The following is a 19664-nucleotide window of genomic DNA, read 5'->3' as shown; positions in this document are numbered from 1 at the left end:
GTTTTTCTTTTGTTTAGCTTTTCAAATTCACAGGAAAATCGAGAAAACATGTAAACATTCGTGAAGTAGTGACACTTTCTTGTGCCATGTCGCAACAGATCAGCGCGCGCGCTCAGGTTAAAGGCATACGTCAGCGTGCACCCATGGGCAAATAGTAGACGCTAAATTAACCAATCAGAACGCGCGCTTTACTTTAGTTGTGTTATAAACATACTTGGTTGGTGGGTAGGTAGGTAGGTAGGTAGGTAGGTAGGTAGGTAGGTAGGTAGGTAGGTAGGTTGGTAGGCAGGTAGCTTGGTAGGCAGGTAGGTAGGTAGGTAGGTAGGTAGGTTGGTAGGTAAGTAGGTAGATAGGTAGGTAGGTTGGTAGGCAGGTAGGTTGGTAGGTAGCTAGGTTGGTAGGTTGGTAGGTAGGTAGGTAGGGTGGTAGGTAGGTTGGTAGGCAGGTAGGTTGGTAGGCAGCTGGGTAGGTAGGTAGGTTAGTAGGTAGGTAAGTAGGCAGCTGGGTAGGTAGGTAGGTTGGTAGGTAAGTAGGTAGATAGGTAGGTAGGTTGGTAGGCAGGTAGGTAGGTAGGTTGGTAGGCAGGTAGGTAGGTAGGTAGGTAGGTTGGTAGGCAGGTAGGTAGGTAGGTTGGTAGGTTGGTAGGTAGGTAGGTAGGTAGGTAGGTTGGTAGGTAGGTAGGTAGGTAGGTTGGTAGGTAGGTAGGTAGGTAGGTTGGTAGGCAGGTAGGTTGGTAGGCAGGTAGGTAGGTAGGTAGGTAGGTAGGTTGGTAGGTAAGTAGGTAGATAGGTAGGTAGGTTGGTAGGCAGGTAGGTTGGTAGGTAGCTAGGTTGGTAGGTTGGTAGGTAGGTAGGTAGGGTGGTAGGTAGGTTGGTAGGCAGGTAGGTTGGTAGGCAGCTGGGTAGGTAGGTAGGTTAGTAGGTAGGTAAGTAGGCAGCTGGGTAGGTAGGTAGGTTGGTAGGTAAGTAGGTAGATAGGTAGGTAGGTTGGTAGGCAGGTAGGTAGGTAGGTAGGTAGGTTGGTAGGCAGGTAGGTAGGTAGGTTGGTAGGTTGGTAGGTAGGTAGGTAGGTAGGTAGGTAGGTTGGTAGGTAGGTAGGTAGGTAGGTAGGTAGGTAGGTTGGTAGGTAGGTAGGTAGGTAGGTAGGTAGGTTGGTAGGTAGGTAGGTAGGTAGGTAGGTAGGTTGGTAGGTAGGTAGGTAGGTAGGTAGGTAGGTAGGTAGGCAGGGTAGGTAGGTTGGTAGGTAGGTAGGTTGGTAGGTAGGTAGGTAGGTAGGTTGGTAGGCAGGTAGGTAGGTAGGCAGGAAAGGAGGTAGACAGAATCCATTCCAGTCCTAACGATCTCGGAGGAGCCAGGAACTGCTTTCGCTTGATCACCTTTCTTTTTATGAATTCATTCAAATTCTTCCGTTCTTTTACATTCTATCTTTAAGATTCCCGTTCCAGTCTCCTCCCTTCCCCTGACCATTCGTGTATCAGAAATTGCTTCCGGGAGTGACAGAAGTATGAAGGGCGACACATACATTCGGAAATCCAGACCGATAGAACCGAGGTTAATTTCTGAAGTACATCAAGGAAGGAACAACTCAGTACAGTGATCGATAATCGCTGCAGTCCCCGCTGCCACTGTGATTAAAAATTTTTACACTTTTTTGATAACTTACTGAAGGGTCTTATTGATTTGACCAATCAGAACCAAGTGTATGTGTGTAGCATAGTTGCCATGGAAACATGCGTCGGCGGAAAAGCTACTTTGCACCAGGCCGACTTCGGCCCCAAAACGTCTCGTCTTTGATTTTGATTGGTCAACCAAACAGCTATTTCTTATAAGTTTACAACAAGCAACTCTCAATGCCTTCCACAATATTTTATTTTTATCCTACAATAGCATCAAAAGTGATACTTTTGGTGATCACGTATTTTGTATCCGATATACAAAAATAGATTTAACACACATGAAAACTATCAAGAAGTTAACAAAACATTTTGTACTACATCCTATATTTTACTGCTTCTAAGCTTAAATACTTCATGCCTATAATTATTAACTAACGCGATTTACACTTAGGTTCATGTTCATTTCCTTTAACTTTTACCATGATGCATGCTTTCTCTATGACATACTGTAATAATGTTCTGGTATATAAATTTTAATATAAAAAATACTGTAAGTTATCAAAGAAAATGCTATTTTATAGTGCTCTAGGCACTGACATTTCAATTTAAAGCAAATCAGCTTATTTACAGGCACAGCACTACAAATGCTGGCATTCTAATTACATCTATAATGATCGATGTCCAAACCTAGGCAATTACCGGCACAATGTCTCCTGGAAATCACTGGTGAAAAGATGCTAACAATATATAACTACTATACTATATATAATTTATCAACCATTACCTCATAGAAACCTTGAGCTCATAATCTAATTGTTAAATATACATAAGTACCATACCATACAATAACTGGGATAAAGTGGGATAGAGTGTTTTCATATGATGTTTGAGTGTTCTCAAACAGTGAAAATTTCCTTCCCTTCGGAAATAAGTTGTATTCTTATGTCATGGCTTATGATTTTATAGAAAACCTATAGTACGCTTTCACTTTGTCTTCTACAAGCAACAACCATACACTAGTTAAGCCATAAAAACAACTGGTAGGCTAATTTCGTACAAAGCTAATGTAAACATATTTCAGCCAAACATAGACCTTCAAACCTTATTTATTTATTTATTTATTTATTTTATTATTTAATTTATTTAATATATTTATTAAAAAACTCATTAATTATTCATAAAGAAAATACAAAAAAAAAATTAATGTTTAATGAGTGTCTTTATATCTGATAAAGACACGGCTAAACTTTTCGTCCAATTTTCTGGACCAAAATAACCCCAAATCTAAATATTAGTGCAAGAATGAGTTGATCTACATCAGAAGATTTTTAAGCTGTTCAATAAACTCGCAGTTCGTGTTTTATCAAGTCTAAAACACTCGGCTGCGCCTCGTGTTTTAAACTTGATAAAACACTGCTGCTCATTTATTAAACATTACATTAATGTATATACAGTAAGACCCCGCGTATAAGAACCTGGATTTTAAGAATCTGTTAGGCTAAAACTTTCATTTTAAGCCCCCTCTACATAAGAACCTATAAAGGCTAAAATTTTAAGTTAGGTTCTTACCAGTGGAGCTGCTGAATTAAGATCAGAACTCAATAAAAGGCAATACTGTAGGTTGATTGCTTGGAACTGGTAATGAATGTACTGTATTTGTCCAAAGATTTTCTTGGTACCAACTTTGACATGGCATTTCAGAGAACTGACTATGAGTTTGCTTGTTATGTTTTGTCAACGACATACCTGCACTGTACTGCCTTTGGGCGTTATGGCATAAATGATTTATATTGTATTATGAGATAATATTGATAATATATTTAAATGAAATTCATAAGAAAATATAAGAACCTATTTTAAGAACCTTGGAAGTCTAAATTTGCTTTAAGTACTGAACATTTATATAAGAACCTGTTTAGGCTAAATTAAAAACATCCAGGTTCTTATACGCGGGGTTTTACTGTATACAATTTTCGTCATTTCCTAATGTATTGACCACTAAAAACTTTTTTTAGGGGTGTTCAATAAAATTACTATTATATTCCTTTCTAAGCCCCACAAACATCACATCACTTTTATTTACCCTCGGATTGTAGAGTAGCTTATATAGCTTATGTCTCTGAGCATTTCATTAGTACAACAGTACTAATAACTTAACAAAGATATTAAAAAAGCAAATTTCTGCCAGAATGTTCTGAAATCCCTAGGTTCTTACACGCGGGTTTTTACCGTATCAAAACATTGTAAAGTAGACAGGACATGAGAATTAAGCAGATGATCAACTTTAAGCCATTGGACTTGATGAATTACAAAGTTCTCATAACTAACAGCAAAGAAAATAGGGTTATCAGTAAGAAGAATTGATCTTTTGATCTTGGCGCTGAAAGGAATGAAGAGACAGCATTTTTAAAAGTCCAGGGACGATCGATCTTGTAATTCACGTCACCAGCATTAAGCAAGCTACTTACTATGTTGGCTTGGGTTCTTCAAACTTTGACAACTTTTGCAATGATGAATTTCTTTTCCCAGGAAGCGGGAAAAGTGTTACCCAGACAAAAGTGGCCAGCTTTCAGGATATTCAGAAATCACACAAGGTTAGAAGTTAGGAAGTTGTACTTCAAAATGCTTTCACGGCTCTAATTATTTGTTTCCATCAGCTAGGCTAACACATTAACTAAAGCTTTCATAGATTGCCTTTCATTATCACTCACTCAGTTTTCCGGGAGGTCAAACACACTAAAAGATATCGACAGCTTTCAGTTTTTGCAAAACGATGTCGCAACTCCGTTTAATGGTTTGCACAATGTTTGACCAAAGCTACTTGAACATCGAAAAACTAACGGTTAGATTGAACAGCTATTAATTTTTTCACTACGTGCATTTATTTCCAAGGATGCTAGGTAACAGGTTACTGATAATGTCGAAGTGATCTCGTGCTGACAAATATTAAAGTCTTTTGAAAATAATTGTTCTTGTAAAAAATAAGACAGGTTTCTAAAAAAATGCCTCGTTAAAATGGCTTTGCAAGAGGTATATACTCCACATGTTTGAAAATCAGTTTCGCTCATTCATCTGATTCGCCTTCATTAATGTCATCTTCACTCTCCGGATTCTCGTCCAACATAAAATTCATCTCTTCTACTAATTCCGTCCAGTCCATAGCCTCAGCATCATCGGTAAAAGAGGCTGTATTCTCAGACTTTGAAGATGTTTGTTCTCCAAGTTGTCGACGATTTTCCAAGACCATTTTTTGTCTGTCCACCGCCTCTGTAGTGGGGAATTGAAATGGCATTCCAGGCACGAGTCCACGGAGCTTAATCATGCATAATCGATCAAAAGAAGTAAAGCACACCACTTTATCCTCTTCATGGGATACAGCCATACTTACGATGCTTTCCCGCCCTTGCGCTACTCTTGCGTATGCAATGGCTTTCCACTCTCTTAAGTCCCACAAGAACACAGTACCATCGACGCCATAGGAAATCAGGTAACGAGTTCCTTTTAAGAACTGCGAAAATTCAATTCGGCCTAAATGGGCGCGAGGCAGTTGAAGAACGGATTGATCTCTAGGAGCATTAAGCGGGTAGAGGAGAATTCTGTCTACAATGCAGCAGGCCAGTAGTTCATTGTCCGACGATACTGTACAATGCGTGAACTTGTCAAACTCATTGAAAGGACCAAAGGGTTCCACATTTGCCAATAGGCGACATGGACGCTCATCATACTCACAGATCGCAATGTAAAAAGCACCGCATAATATTAGTTTCGTGTTATCCGCTGAAAAGCAACAACAATGCACAGGTTGCAGTCCTATGGGCGGGTCAAACGTCGCTGTCAAATCTCTTTTTTGAACATCCCTCACATAGAAACGCGGTTGATTACTGCATCCATATTGGATGCAGTAAAGAAATAAGGTGCTGTCGGCTGAAAATGTCAGATAGGAAATAACGTACTCATGATCCCCAGCAAAGAATGAGTAAATACGCGTACAATTATTAAACAACAATATATGAGGTCCTCTGCAAACGGCCAATAGCTTCCCGTCAGGGGAAAACAGACACTTCTTCACGTAGACATCTTTGAAGGAAGGAGCAGGCAACGGCTCTTGAGTACCTAATGCGAAGGATTCACTGACACCCATTGATTTCCAAGACGTAAGTGTTAAGTCAGAACTTACTGAACTAAGGGTCCGAATGGTATCAGCTGAAGTGAACGCAACCCCAAGTGGTGTGTTATCAGATAAAATCGAAAAACAACTGAGAAAGCCGCTGGGGAAAGATCTTGCAAAGATGACTGTTTTCTCGCCTTTGGAATGAAAAAAAAACCCAACTTGCTTTTCAGGTGTGCAATACAATGGGATCAATCCTGACGCGCTTGAAAGGTTGGTACCAGTCTGAAGGGATAGGGCGTGCAGCAACCTGTGCAGAGTAAAATCAAGAGAAAATAAGGTGTTTCGTCTGGTAACATAAAGAAAAACACTACTATCATCCGTGAAAGCAAAGTCGTGCACATTTTCGATAACATAAACCGGCCTTTCATAATCAAAGTGTTGGATGTTTCTTTTCTGGAACAAATTAACACGTATGGTACTTGACTGTCTGACTGCAATTGCAATCCACTTCCCATCTTGTGACAGTCTTGAGTACATCATGACAGGACGATGGACATGACGATTGACAGGACGATTGACAGGACGATTCTGAAATTCTATTGGTACGTTCCTGACAAAGAATGAGTTTCGCCAAAGTGACTCACTGTTATTATAGTGCCTCTTCGTCGCAAGATAATGAACGGCGTTCACGAAAGCAATATTAAATAATGACATAGATTTATCTATGACAGTTGACGGAATCAAATGACCCTCGAAGGCACTGGTCACGTGGCACAGAAAGGTAAACGGGCTCATCTTCACACCTGAGGAAAATAATTCCTCCAAAACAGGTCTTCCACTCTTTACATCCCAAACCTGGTACTCGAATATCTCAGAGTAAAGATCAATGACGCGCTGACGAACATTAACTTCCATGGTTGCTTCTCGGTAATTGAGCTCGAATTTACGACATTCATGACAAAGTTCATAACCATCGCCGTCACCACCACCAAATTCATGAAAAAGTTTTTCAAGATAAGAAATGTTACGTTCCAAAAAGGATATCCATTTAACATTTCCCTTTCTTTTCAGAACACGTAAAAGATCCAATAAGACTGTAAGTTCATGTCTTTCTGAAGACCTTGGCAGCAAATATATCACTCTCTTGGGGTCGAACGAAAAACGTATCTCACTACATTGCATCCGATTCAGCTCCTGCGTGGCCCACCGACAAAAGATATTTCCTATGCAGGAAATTCGATGCTTTCCTATTTCATGAAGGTCTCTTTGCACTACAATAAAACGTCCATCGCTAGTAAAACAGGCCCATTTGCAGCACATACAATTTTCTGAGAACTGAGGAAATTCCTCAACACATCTCTGCTTCATAGAGAACCACTTGTCAAGCCTTCCGTAAAACAAATACTCACTGTCTGGAGAAAATTCCAAATGACTAATGACATCGCCTGTTTCTATCACTTTGATAGGTCCAAACACCTTTTCAAATGAACATGCATCAAACAAAGAGATCCATTGTCCTTTTCCTCCAGCCAACAACTTCTTATCAGGGGAAAAAGCAAAGCAGCTCATACCACGAGGGAATTCACAAGCAGGATAAGGGAGGCCTTTCCACTCCATCCAAGTGGTTGAGACACCATCAGGAATTACAACATTTTCTCGGACGGCTAAGTTCGATGCATTGCGTAGACAGGAATGTAGAAGATGAGGGCATTCCTGAAGAACATGGCAGTTGCTTTCAAAAGCTAAGCATATCTCTTGAAGGATTTCTTTTTCGGCGTCACGAAGCTCCTGACAGCGAGCTGCAAGCTTTAAATCAACAATAACAGAATAAATCTCAATTCCGTTATTCTGTATTCTCTTCCAAACAAACTGGTAACTTGTTAAACAACCGACAACGATCTTTAGCGAGTCCTTCCCGCGATATCCACACAAAAAGCGAACACCAACACGAAAACAATAGTCAAATAAATCAGCTTCGATGTGTGGAGGTTTTTCCCATAGTTGATTGACAACGGCAGCAGAGAGAAATTCAACAATAATATCCCTGAAGTACTCACCTGCCTTAATCCTGTCGATAAACAATGTGCGAGAGGCTTTCTTCTTGTCGGTCAACCACGTTGGGATGAGGTTGTGAAGAAAGGTGAATGTCTGATCAGAAGTTCGCAACACCACAAATAGCGAAACAGCATCAATTACTTCCTGCTCGTCAAGATCCGAGTTCTCTCTCTGTAAAATGAAGGAGATAAACGAGACAGGAAGCGGCGAAGGAGCGACTATGGCACAACCAAACAATTTCCTGTAGATATTTGCTCCCATCTTATCAAAAACCCGCTTGAAATTCTGGCGAAAGAAATTATCGATATCTCCAGGGAAAAGGTCATCAAGCCGACCAATCTTACCTGAATGCACTGGATCTTTAAGTACTCTTGCAATGTAGAAGGCATACAAAAACAATCCATTGCACTTCTCTGTTATGTCTTCTGCCGAATAGAGGAGATGGGAGAAATCTACACTCTTCTCCAAAAATAGCTTGATGTCCCGCTCGTGCTGTTGATAAAAATTAAGATCTTCGCTATTTCCTGCACATATTTTAATACAAGGGCTGTATTTGTTCAATCTCGACTGCACGGTTTCTTCAGGACGACTGGTAATAAAGAACACAAGCCATTTAGGAAGCAGGGGGAAACGGTTCATTATAAGATCAAGAAAATCATCCCTGGACTCATACTGTGTCTCATCCAAAGCGTCAATAATGACTAATTTTCTCTGCTGACAAAAAGTGGACCTACCCAGTGGCTCTTGTAATAATTTGGTAAATAACTCCTGAACACCCAGATTAGAATTGCTTAACAACTTTCTTACGCCACCCTCCCCTCCCACAATACTATTGTACTCGCTATTGCATTCACAGAGTTGACAAGCAACAGTCCCAAGAAGATACCTGGGATCATTTCTTGTGCCATCATTATGACGGCAAAAGTAGGCCGCTCCTAAGTCTCCATCTTTCTTCGAGCGCTGTGCCAAGACTCCAGCCATCACACTTTTGCCGATTCCTGGATCACCAAGGAAAACATACGCTCTTGAATCGCCAGGATCACTGAACCATTTGTCAAAATCTTCCAACAGCCATTTTCTTGTATCTACATCGTGACGCTCGGCAAAAAAGGCGATGTCTGCCTCACAGTTGCCAATTTCTGAAAATAATTAGAAACAAACGGCTATTTTAACTGCTTTAATTTACAACTGTTAATATATTATGTAGATGGAAAACAGAAACCAAGTCAAAACAGCAACAGTAGCTGGCTGTTCTTCTAGACAAAAATGTGTGATGGCGAATGCACTGAGTAGAGGAATTTGTCATCGCGAGAGAAACACCAGCTGCGCAGGCCATTGAAAACATAATAAAACGATTTCAGGACCATGTTTTGCGAAGGTCATATTTTCGTTTTCTTCGATTTCCATATTCGGTCGGATTATTCAGTTTTCAATTTGGGTATGCACTTCAGAGATGTTGAGGGGAACAAAGCTCTCTACCTTGCAGTTTTATTCCTAGGGATGAAGACACTTGGTTTTCACATTTGCAATCTATTTTTGTTCAGATTTGGATTTGATGGATTTGTTATCATTGACTGCTGTCGAGGTTCATTTGCCTACTAAATCGGAATACATGAATCATTTGCTCAGCTGTCAATGTTCAAACTACAGATAAAAATGATCAATAATTTTATTCACACTGTTCTACAATCATAGTGCATTAAATGAATTTATTTTTAAATTACGATTTACCATAGTTAATTTGTGACTTGTTTCGGTTCTGCTGATCTTCCAGATAACAAACACGTTGTTGCACATCTTCTTGGTCAGATTGAAGTACACTTATCTGGCCTTGTGTAGTGTTCACTTTGTCGCACAGCTCGTTGTGATCCTGTTTGATGACCTGTTGTTCTTGTTTGATGACATCTTGTTCCTCTTCTACCGTGGCAAGGCGTGTGTCCAGATGTTCTCCCAGATGATGGAAACCTTGCTGCAAATCTTCTTGTTCAGATTTAAGTCCCCTTATCTGGCCTTGTGTGGTCTTTATTGTTTCACACAGAGAACGCTGATCCTGCTTGAAGACCTCTTGTTCATGCTCTACCACGGAAACGCGGTTTTGAAGTTCCTCTAGATCTGTTACAGCATCCTGTAGTGCCTTCCTTAAATTCTCTCTGTTTTCTTCTTCTTCAAATGTCAGCTTGTCAACATCATTCTTCAGTGCATCAACATCTTGTTGAACCGTCTTCACCAGATCAGGGTCAATAGTGGCGTTCATGCACAATATGGCGCCTGTGGAAGAAGCAACAAGGCACGAGTAGTGTTAGGCTCAGTTTTACCTAAAACTTATTTTGTTTTTACGAAAATTATCCAAACACTTAATGTCCGGCAATCAGAATGTCCAGAATGTTCAGCGTTCTTTTGTGTGTGTGTGTGTGTGTTTTTTTTTGCGTGAGTAACGCGGGTTGGTAGCGTTTTACTTTTTGTTTGCTTCCTAAGCAAGGAAAATTAACCAGGTAACCATAAACTTAGAATATGATCCACGACGCTCAGCCTACATTTAACTTACATTACAATGCGAGCCAAGTAAATCACTTCACATGCACTAACAGAATAAAGTTCAAAATCCGCAACATTGAAAAAGGTTTTGATTCTTAATTTTTTAAAAGATTTCAGAGAGGTTCCGCAGTAACTGACCATATCATAGTTCGATAGACAAGTGTGATCTCCACCTTCTCTACATACTTGTAGTGTAAGACGTTTAAAACCAATATAAAAAAAATACCTTTCATTTCCCAGTCATTCAGTTCCTGTAAAAGGTTGCTCTCATCAGCACTTGGCAGACCCAGGGCTTTCACTAGCTGTTCCATCTTGGCAAATCTCTGTTGAAAGTTTAATGGATCCCAGTCACTGAACACACAGTGTGCCCAGGAATTTCTAGCTTGTCTGACATCACCAGCAGCACTCTGTACAGCATGAGAGAAGACTGGCACTTTACCAAGCAGTGTAAGCACAGCAGATGCATCACAGTGCTCATCAAAGGCGTTAAACTTGGCCATGTGGTTCTCTACATAGAGCTTGGCAAAGTCAACATGTGATAGCAATCGGCAGTCAAACAGGGAGTAATTGTACCTTCCACCTGGCAGCCTGGGATGTGCATCATTACCATTGATGTTCTCATACTTTAAGAATGTTGGCCAGTTCTTCAGTCGCCCAGATGTGCTCTGAGTATGAATGCTGTGGCTGGTTTGAAGATTGCCATACTCCTTCTGAACTTCTTGTTCTACAAAGGAGCGTATCTGCGTCACTAGAACCTTGTTGAGTGCAATTCCAAAGACTAGCCATCTTTTCTGGTTGTCAGTAACATTCCGTAGTGTAGACCTAGGTATCAAAAAATAAAACAACTGTAATTTTACAGCTTGTTATCTGTGGTGAAATATTCACAACCTGACTGGTTGTATGTAAAGTATGTAAATGTATGTTGAGAAATTTATGTAATTTGTTTACACAAATCAGGTTAATGAATCCCAAATCAAAAAAAGGAAAGAAAAAAAGAAAAGAAAAGAAAGAACACTGCAAAATAAAAGCGCTAGTAATAATTATTATTGAATGTACTCACTATATTATAATCGTCTATGTATTTTTTTGGTTTTTCTTTGTGTATTTTTTTTATTGTAAGTAGCGTATCGTTTATGTACTGTACGGTTTTTGTGTTAATGCATTAATAATAAAAACATAAAAAAAAGAAACTTAGTTGGCAAAATACATGGCATAGCCGAGAACAAAATAATCCAGCTGGGCTTTATTAAAAGTGGCTGGATGGGTTGAGGGCTTGATATGGCTGGGGCTTCGATCTTGGATTTCAGGACTAGAATCGCAAACCATGCAGTCTTCCTGAGTCCAAACAAAAGGAGAAAATACCTTATAATAAAAAAATAACGCTTGTGTTAATTAAGGTATTTGAAATTAGCGCGACTTAAATTAACGGGAATTGAAGGGAAAATTCCCAATAAAGGAAATTAATGCGAAAGAGGGGGTAACATTTCAAAATGAAGGATACAATAATGCGACGATCACAAACAAAAACCACTTGTTAAGACAACAGGAACAAGTTTTAATTCAACACTAGGTGTATAATCCTAAACGTAGGGGTTAAGCGAAGGAATCTGACCGCCTCGAGCGTTCTGTACAGTTTCAGTGATGCCAGCAGATTTCCACCCTGATGAAATAATGCCTTTTCCTAGGAGTCAAGAACTTCTGGACAGTCCATCGAGAAATTTGGGCCAAAATAATGGAAATTTAGGTCAGGAAAATTATCGCTCCACGTAATTCACGCGAATTTTTGAAATTCGCATTAATTTCATTAAGCGTTAATTTCCTATAATAAGGTAGGTCCTAAAAAGAGTATTTTTAATTTATGGTGGCTTTCCCTTAAAAGCACTAATTAGCCCTGGAAAAAACTCACAGAGTTCCTTTTCTGGCCTTCTAAACCCCCAAATTGTACAGTTTCAGAAAATATCCACCCCATGGAAGGTCATTAGAATTTCTGAGGGGTGGGGGTCTCAAAAGCCAAACATTTTTAAAGTGCTACAGACTATGATCAAAATTTCACCCCTTGAAATTTTAGGTGCTTCATTGAGTATTTAACGAAAGATTCAAAATGGCGTTTTCCATTTTCAAATATCTTTTTTAGTTCCAGAGATATTAAAGCTTAAAAAATTCGTAAAATATGCAAATTAGAGGATTGATGACGTCATCTACTCAACCCAACTTTATTGCAAGTATAAAAATTGAGTTTTCTCAGTCATTTTGCTTCAGAGACTGATGAAACTTGGCAGACTAATAGTTCTGCAGGTGATAAACTTACACACTTTATAAAATTATGTTACCATGGCAACTAACTCTTTTCCAGTCCCCACTAATTTGCTTTTAATGTTTTAGAATTTTTCAGTTCGGAAATTAAAATGAAACCCAGCCAAGACGCCTGCCTAATCCATTCATATGCTTGCCAGGGTACGCATGTAAAGTATCATCGGCAAATATCGAAAAGAAATGCCAGAATTGGCCAGAAAAGCCTTTAGCATCGAGGGATCTGGAACCTAGTTTGTTGCCATGGCAACCAAATTGTTAAGTTCATATTGTGAAACACAACTAGCAAAGTGTTACTGCAAAAAATCAGAGAGTTCTGATACAAATTGGCTGAGATATCACTATCTTTATATTTGATCAAAATTTGGTTGAGTCTATGACGTCACAACTTTGCTAATTTGCATATTTTAAAAACTTGAATATCTCTGGAAAGAAAAGAGATATTTGAAAACTGTAAATGGCATTTTTCTTCTCATATAGAGTTCTTGATAATATTTTAAAACGGCCACGAAAGGAAACAGTCGAAATTCGTCGCAGTACTTAGCACTTTAAGGAAAGTATGGGGCTTAACTGGAATTTCCAGAGGGGTGGGGGATTCAAACCATAAAACCTTCAATTCTGTGCGAGGGATTTGGATATTTTCTGGAACAAAACATTCTGGCTTCCAAATTTTATTTGTATTGTAGTTTTTATTTTTAATTAAAACATTGATTGACCTCTTATTGATTAACCCTATAAACCCCAATATCCACATACAAATTCTCCTGACTAATCTCCATACATTTTCCTGTAGTTTTAGTTGGGAGAATTTCTTAAAAGATCATAGCAAAACTGTTTCTCTTGATTAAGTATTGGCACTGTGAGGAGAAATTTGATTCTGGTCACTCCTGGGACTTAAAGAGTTAAGAAAATCAATAGAGCACTGCATGAACTTACCCTGTACCAGCAGCAGCTGCCATTGTTGCTTAGCTTTCCTTACACAGGTGCATGGCAGCAATCACTAACTTTACTCAGATGATGCAGATGCATGTTAGATAATCTCTTTGTTGAAGCCTGATTGTCTCTCAGTTGGCAGAGAATTCAAATTGGGGACTCAGGGTAAATTGCATCCAGTAAAAATGACATCTGCAAAAAATTAAATAAACAATAATTTAATTTAATACCATAAAAATTGTCAGCTATATTAGCCTGGGCTTATATACAACTTTGTAAAAACGGGTTTAGGTAGGCATAATTGATTGGGCTGGGGGATGTAATATCCAGAGGAGTTCACAAGCGCCATAAAAAAACTGTTTAGAAATGAGACATGTTTTATTCTGTGTTTGCAGACTTATTCATTGCCTATTTTTATATGTTGAGGGTGGACTTATAACACTGAGAACAAAACTGGTGCATGTCCATATTAAGAGAGTTAATGTAAGAGAAAATGTATGAGCTTTTTTTCAGGACAAACAAAACTGTCCATAATAACTTTGGGGGGTGTCCGTGCCATATCAGATATTAAGTGAATGTCTGTAAATTCGGGTTCCACTGTACAGTCAACTCTTAACCTGCAATCAGTCGTTCTTTATTTTTTTGTGGTGAGAGGGGAAAAGGAACGCCTGATACATTGTCGAGTCATCTGTAAAAAGTACAGAATCTTGACTGGAAACAAAACTTAGTTCTTTGCCCCCAGGTGGGGGATAGGGGCAAAGTCAGGAAGAAAAAGGCAACATTAAATTATATCCTGATTGGTTACCTGAGTTTAAGTGTGACTTCCAGTCTAAAATTATCTCGCCCAGACCAATATTTAATCATATACTATAGAGATGGGTTTTTTTTCTTAAAAATGTGCTGAAATGTTGTCTTTTTTTGCAAAACAGTTTGAGAAAGACCCCTTCATCAGTTGCAAAGTTCAATTTTTATATAGTACAGTACTTGAACAAATAAGTGCTAGTCACAGCAACTTGTTATTATTATCCCTGAATTTAATCATGCTCGTTGAGCTAGATTTGGAGATTGAGATTTCGAAACAGTCAAAGATGAACAAAGAATAAGTCGCCTAGCTAGGGCATATAAGTTTGTTTATAGTATGAAGCAAGTTCAAGTTGCTTTTTCTGAGCTGCCAGTGTATTATCAATTCGTTAAAGAAAACAAAAAAAAGAAATGAATTATTTAGACATAAATTTCCAAAGAGACCTTAAGCTACCAAATTGACTAAATAAAAGCAAACTGAGTATTTATTCCAGTTATATTGTTTCAGTCAATTCCAAAACCATTATGGCTCGGTATAGCGGGGGGAACTTGTTTCAAAACTTTGCCTGTCAGGCCGGGCATTTGACCATCAAAGAATATTAGTCAGCGGTTTCAAGCTAAAGGATTTTGCAATCAAGCTGTTTCCTTACGGTATGCTTTTGCCTTAATTGAAAATCAGTTACGTGTGAATTTCTTGTCAGAGGCGAATTTCTTTTTTTAAGGTATTTAATAATACATTAAGAAACCTTTCGTAAAGAACTTATAATTAACGGAGCTAGTAATTGTTTCCTTAGTTTTTTTGTACTTTAATCCTTTGGTTTTTAAAATTTGAAAAGGGTGAGGAATTTACACCCTGTGAAGCCCTTACAAGTGGGGAATTGACTGTCTAAACTGCCAACATAGTGGGGAATTTGACCACATTTTTTCAAAAGAGTCAAATGCCCTGGGGGGTTTGCCTGGAGAGGGAGGGATGGGTGGTTTTGGAATTGACTGATACATTATACTCATTTTAATGATTCATGTTTCACGACCACAGACAATCGAATTTCTGCTGGCAAAGAACATCGCTTACATGTATCTCATAGCATTGCTGACATTAATTCCTGATGACAGATACTAATTAGGGGGTGGCAGATGACTCTTCAAATAAATGTATGAGGTGTTCCTTTTTTTCTCTTTCCTCCCACCACAAAAAAAAAGACTGAATGCCTGATCACAGGTTAACTCAACTCCTTCTATAACAGAAACCTTCAGGACCACCATTAAGTGTCCGTAATAGAGGAAGTCTGTAGCAATGAAAGCTATTTTCAGTAATTCTTACAGCGGATTCAGGTTGGGCGTTTAACGGTCTCAGTTGTGGCGTTCATTATTGTTCCTTGCAAGGGGGGAATGACAACGTTCTGTCTGGGAAAAGGTATTGGTGTCGTGGATCTTTTTAATCTTCATTTGTCATAATAAGATCCAAGACACGAATACCTCTTCTTATAGTAATAGTTGCTGGATGAGTGACAACATGCTTTTTCCCAGACAGAACGTTGTCATTCCCTGCACCTAGCGAAGTCTGTCATTTTGCCTCACAACACAATCAAGAAATGGTGACAACGAACGCGACAACTGAGACCGTTGGGACTTCAACTCCTGTCCGTAATAGCAAGGTGTTCGCAAGCCGATCAGAGTTGACTGTAGTGTGCAGGGGAGGGATGTGTAATAACAATATTAAAGATTATTAAAGATTAATAATACAAAAAGAACAGCAATGTACAGTTTTTGCAGGCAATAATGTTCATAAGTTGATGTAAATCCAATTTCCTTATGGCTCTTTTGAATGTATCCAGCGATCGCGATGGATAGTTCCTTATAAGTCTTATCCGTTCAAATTTTTTCAGAGAATTTCTTCATCCTTTAACTTATTTGCATCAACTCTCCTCCAAGTTTGTAGTGTGATATATTAAAATGCTATTTTGGATGTATTTTGTAGCAAAGGGACTCCTAGTCTAAAGAAAATAACTTCGGATTCTAATCGTTTGCATAAAATGTTCTTACTGTGCCCCATTTGCGCGGTGTCTGACATTTGCAGAATGCAGAATGCAGAATGCAGACTAAGACAGGGCTCAAAATAACGGCCGGTCAACGGACAATGTCCGGCCAAAATGACGATTTGTCCGGACAAAATTTTGGTACTGCGGTCATTTTGACCGGTCATGTACACAGCTTTCAAATGAATAACACACACAAAAAGTTTATTTGCAGTATTTCTTGCAATTTTACAGTAAAGTCATAAAATATCATAGCAGCTTGCAGTCACAAATTTGTAGAATACAGAAAATACTGATGAGGCGGTCACGCTCTGCGGATTTGTTAGCGGTTTGCTTAAATAAACCAGGAAACATCCACATCTGTAAATACGCTAAACAGACAACAATGAACATGGCATCAATCAACGTCTGCTATAAAACACTCGCACTCGTTAGAGGATTTTAAAAAACTATATACACCTTTAGAAAGTACGAGTTCGTAGCGTGTTTTTAACCAGCAAGATCATGAGAAAATAATAAAATCATTAAACACGCTTTGAATGCTATGTCAGCAAAGTTTCTTTAAACTGCGCCTATTTCACAACTGAACATGTCCCCATGTGAGCTGACAATTTGACCACCTAAGACATGGTGCTACTTAATTGTCAAAGCTTAAGTTCCGGTAAACGTTTGCTCGTACTGTACAAAAAAAAATAATGGTATCCGTGTCCGGCGTCTACAGATTCAAACGAAATGCGAAGTGACGTAGGCTTTCTCGCTAATCTCTTGGCAGTCTTGAAGAAAGAGAACTATTAAAAGAGGGCATCTTATAGGAAGCTCGATGAACAACGAGTCCGAGCAAAGGCAATGTTATCTTACTTGTAGCATGGGCATATGTCCTATTGCTATTTACTGTTCGGTAAAAATGACCAGTAAAGTGCTTACAACCAAGATTGCCTCCACCCGTAAGTCGTTAACTAATGTAAAACTATGCAGAGTAACATAACATTATGGCTACTGAGCATTTTATTTTATGTAGAGTAGAACGCAGAAGAAATGGAAATTCAAAAAGCGAACATAATAAAATGACACTTTTAGCTATCTTTAACAACGCGTGTTTTAGCTTATGAGGCGAAATTTTTGGCAGAATAGGCTATTGTTTCAAAGTAAATAATCAATATTTTGACCGGTCAAAAACGAGACATGACCAAGCAAAAATTGATTTGGCCGGTCAACATGACCGGTCAGTATCCAAAAATTATTTTGAGCCCTGCTAAGAGAATATATTGTGTTATGTATCAGTTAATTCCAAGCGAGATCATCCCCCCCCCCCCCCCGGGCAAATCCCCGGGCATTTGACTTTTTTTAAAATGCCTGATCAAATTCCCCACTATGTGGGCCAATTGCACGATCAAATGCCCCACCGGTCGGGGCTGAAATGTCATTGTGAGTCGGTTTTCTCGTTGAATTGCGGTTGTTTTGCTCACGAGTACGAGCGAATTCGCTATCGACCAGTTACCTTCTCTTTAACACTTGGTCTAAACGGACACTCCTGCCCTATTTATCAGCCAATATTAAAGTGTATAAGACATGAAAAATATTTTCTGCTTATTTGAAAGGCCTTTCGAAATACAGAAGAATGGCGTTTTTCTTTTCGAAATATCTTTTTTGGTTTCAGAGATATTGACGTTTTTGTATTATGCAAATTAGATCAATGATGACGTCATAAGATTTGACTCTAGAAAATGGTAAAATACTGAATAAACAATATCTCTAAAACTATTAAAGCAGTGTTCTTGGAACTTGGCACCACAAATGTGCATCACAAGATGCACATTTGGGTTAGCCTAACACTCGGGTTAGCCTACTACACACTCCGGTTAGCCTACTATTCACTCCCGTGGGCCTAAATAGCACTTCGGTTAGCCTCAGTGTTAACGGTTAGCTTTCAATAATGGTAAAGGTAACACAATATATTCTCTTAGTCTGCATTCTGCATTCTGCGTTCTGCGTTCTGCATTCTGCAATCTGCATTCTGCGTTCTGCAGTCTGCATTCTGCATTCTGCATTCTGCAAATGTCAGACACCGCCATTTGCGTATCACCATGTACACATGTAAAATTAAAATGGCCAAGAATCGTTTCATTCGCCTGCATTCGCTCACCTTCACAGAAGCACCAGATCTGTAGTTGATCTTGAGAACGATTTCTGCCTATGGGGAAGAGTGTAGCAATGGAAGTTACGCCAAAAGACCACCAAGCGCAAACGAAATTATGTACTGCGTTCAAAAATGAAACCAAAACCACATCGAGGTTCTTCGTCGCTTCCGGGTTGACCAGTTTCCAGGCTCCTTTCAGTCTCGTGATCCTCGAAGCGTGACTATGATAGTCACGTGCATTTGTCACACTTCATACCAACGTGGCACATCCTCCTATTTGTGCGCGCGAAGTAAAAGATTGTATAATCATAGCGAGTTTCAGGAATAGAAGGGGAATGGACATCTGATAAAACGGTCGAAATTTTAGATAAACATTAACTTGAGAAAAATGGCCAACGGACCATGCAAAGAACCGGATCCTGGTGGATTAGGCTCGATTTCCAGCCGCTTTTTGACCGGACCCGAGAATACGGCGGAAATCGAGCCTACTGGTGGATCTGATCAGCAAAATGTATAAATACGAACAAATGAAAAAACAGAAAGGCTGACCGTACGGTACGCGGATTGAACAGGAAAACGCGGATTAATATTAATCCGATTAATATTAATCCTAATGATTGATCCGTGCATTAATCCATTAGGATTAATACTAATCTTATATTATATATAATATTAATCGAATTAATATTAATCTTAATAGTAATCTCGACAACTCAATCCTAGTCCAAAGCTTTCGAAGATTGACATTATTTAACGATCTAAGGCAGCCTTATCAGTATCTTATGCAGTATTGGACCCTTTTGCTTGGATGTAAATATAACAGATATAAGATCAGATCAGTAAGATATAAATATTTTTTTTAATTAGTGTGTTTGCTGATAACAGTAATTATTGGAAATTTGTTAAACAAGCTACTAAACAATATTTGGGATTGTCGCTATTTCTAAGCAGCTGGTAATTATTCCCTGTCTTAAGGTCCCCTTTTATGCAAAAGCACATGCCCACGGCACGGATTTGCTGGCCCAGAGGCGCTTGTTCCTTTTCGTTTACTTCTAGAGTCAACATTGTCGAATACAGCTCCAGCATATGCAAAAGTGATCGTCATGTGACGGATGTGATTAGTGACTTATT

At 39.0% G+C, this 19664-nt stretch overlaps 1 protein-coding gene across 2 annotated transcripts; it reads right to left on the bottom strand.

Moving 5' to 3' along the window:
• Positions 1 to 1850: 1850 nt before the first annotated feature.
• On the bottom strand, positions 1851 to 18689 carry LOC144651178 (uncharacterized). 2 transcript variants are annotated; one of them, XM_078511071.1, is made up of 5 exons: positions 18540 to 18689; positions 13563 to 13751; positions 10543 to 11138; positions 9513 to 10049; positions 1851 to 8920 (listed from the first exon to the last, which is right to left on the bottom strand). In XM_078511071.1, exons 2-5 carry the CDS (start codon positions 13583 to 13585, stop codon positions 4680 to 4682), a joined length of 5397 nt encoding a protein of 1798 aa, XP_078367197.1. In that variant the 5' UTR covers positions 13586 to 13751; positions 18540 to 18689; the 3' UTR covers positions 1851 to 4679. The 2 variants fall into 2 exon arrangements, with proteins under 2 accessions (XP_078367197.1, XP_078367198.1); XM_078511072.1 differs by having other exon boundaries at positions 13563 to 13667; positions 18546 to 18682.
• Positions 18690 to 19664: the final 975 nt, after the last annotated feature.

Source organism: Oculina patagonica, chromosome 4, assembly GCF_052425735.1.
Source record: "Oculina patagonica isolate OP01 chromosome 4, crgOcupat, whole genome shotgun sequence".
NCBI lineage: Eukaryota > Metazoa > Cnidaria > Anthozoa > Scleractinia > Oculinidae > Oculina > Oculina patagonica.
This window is presented reverse-complemented; position numbering and strand designations above follow the sequence as displayed.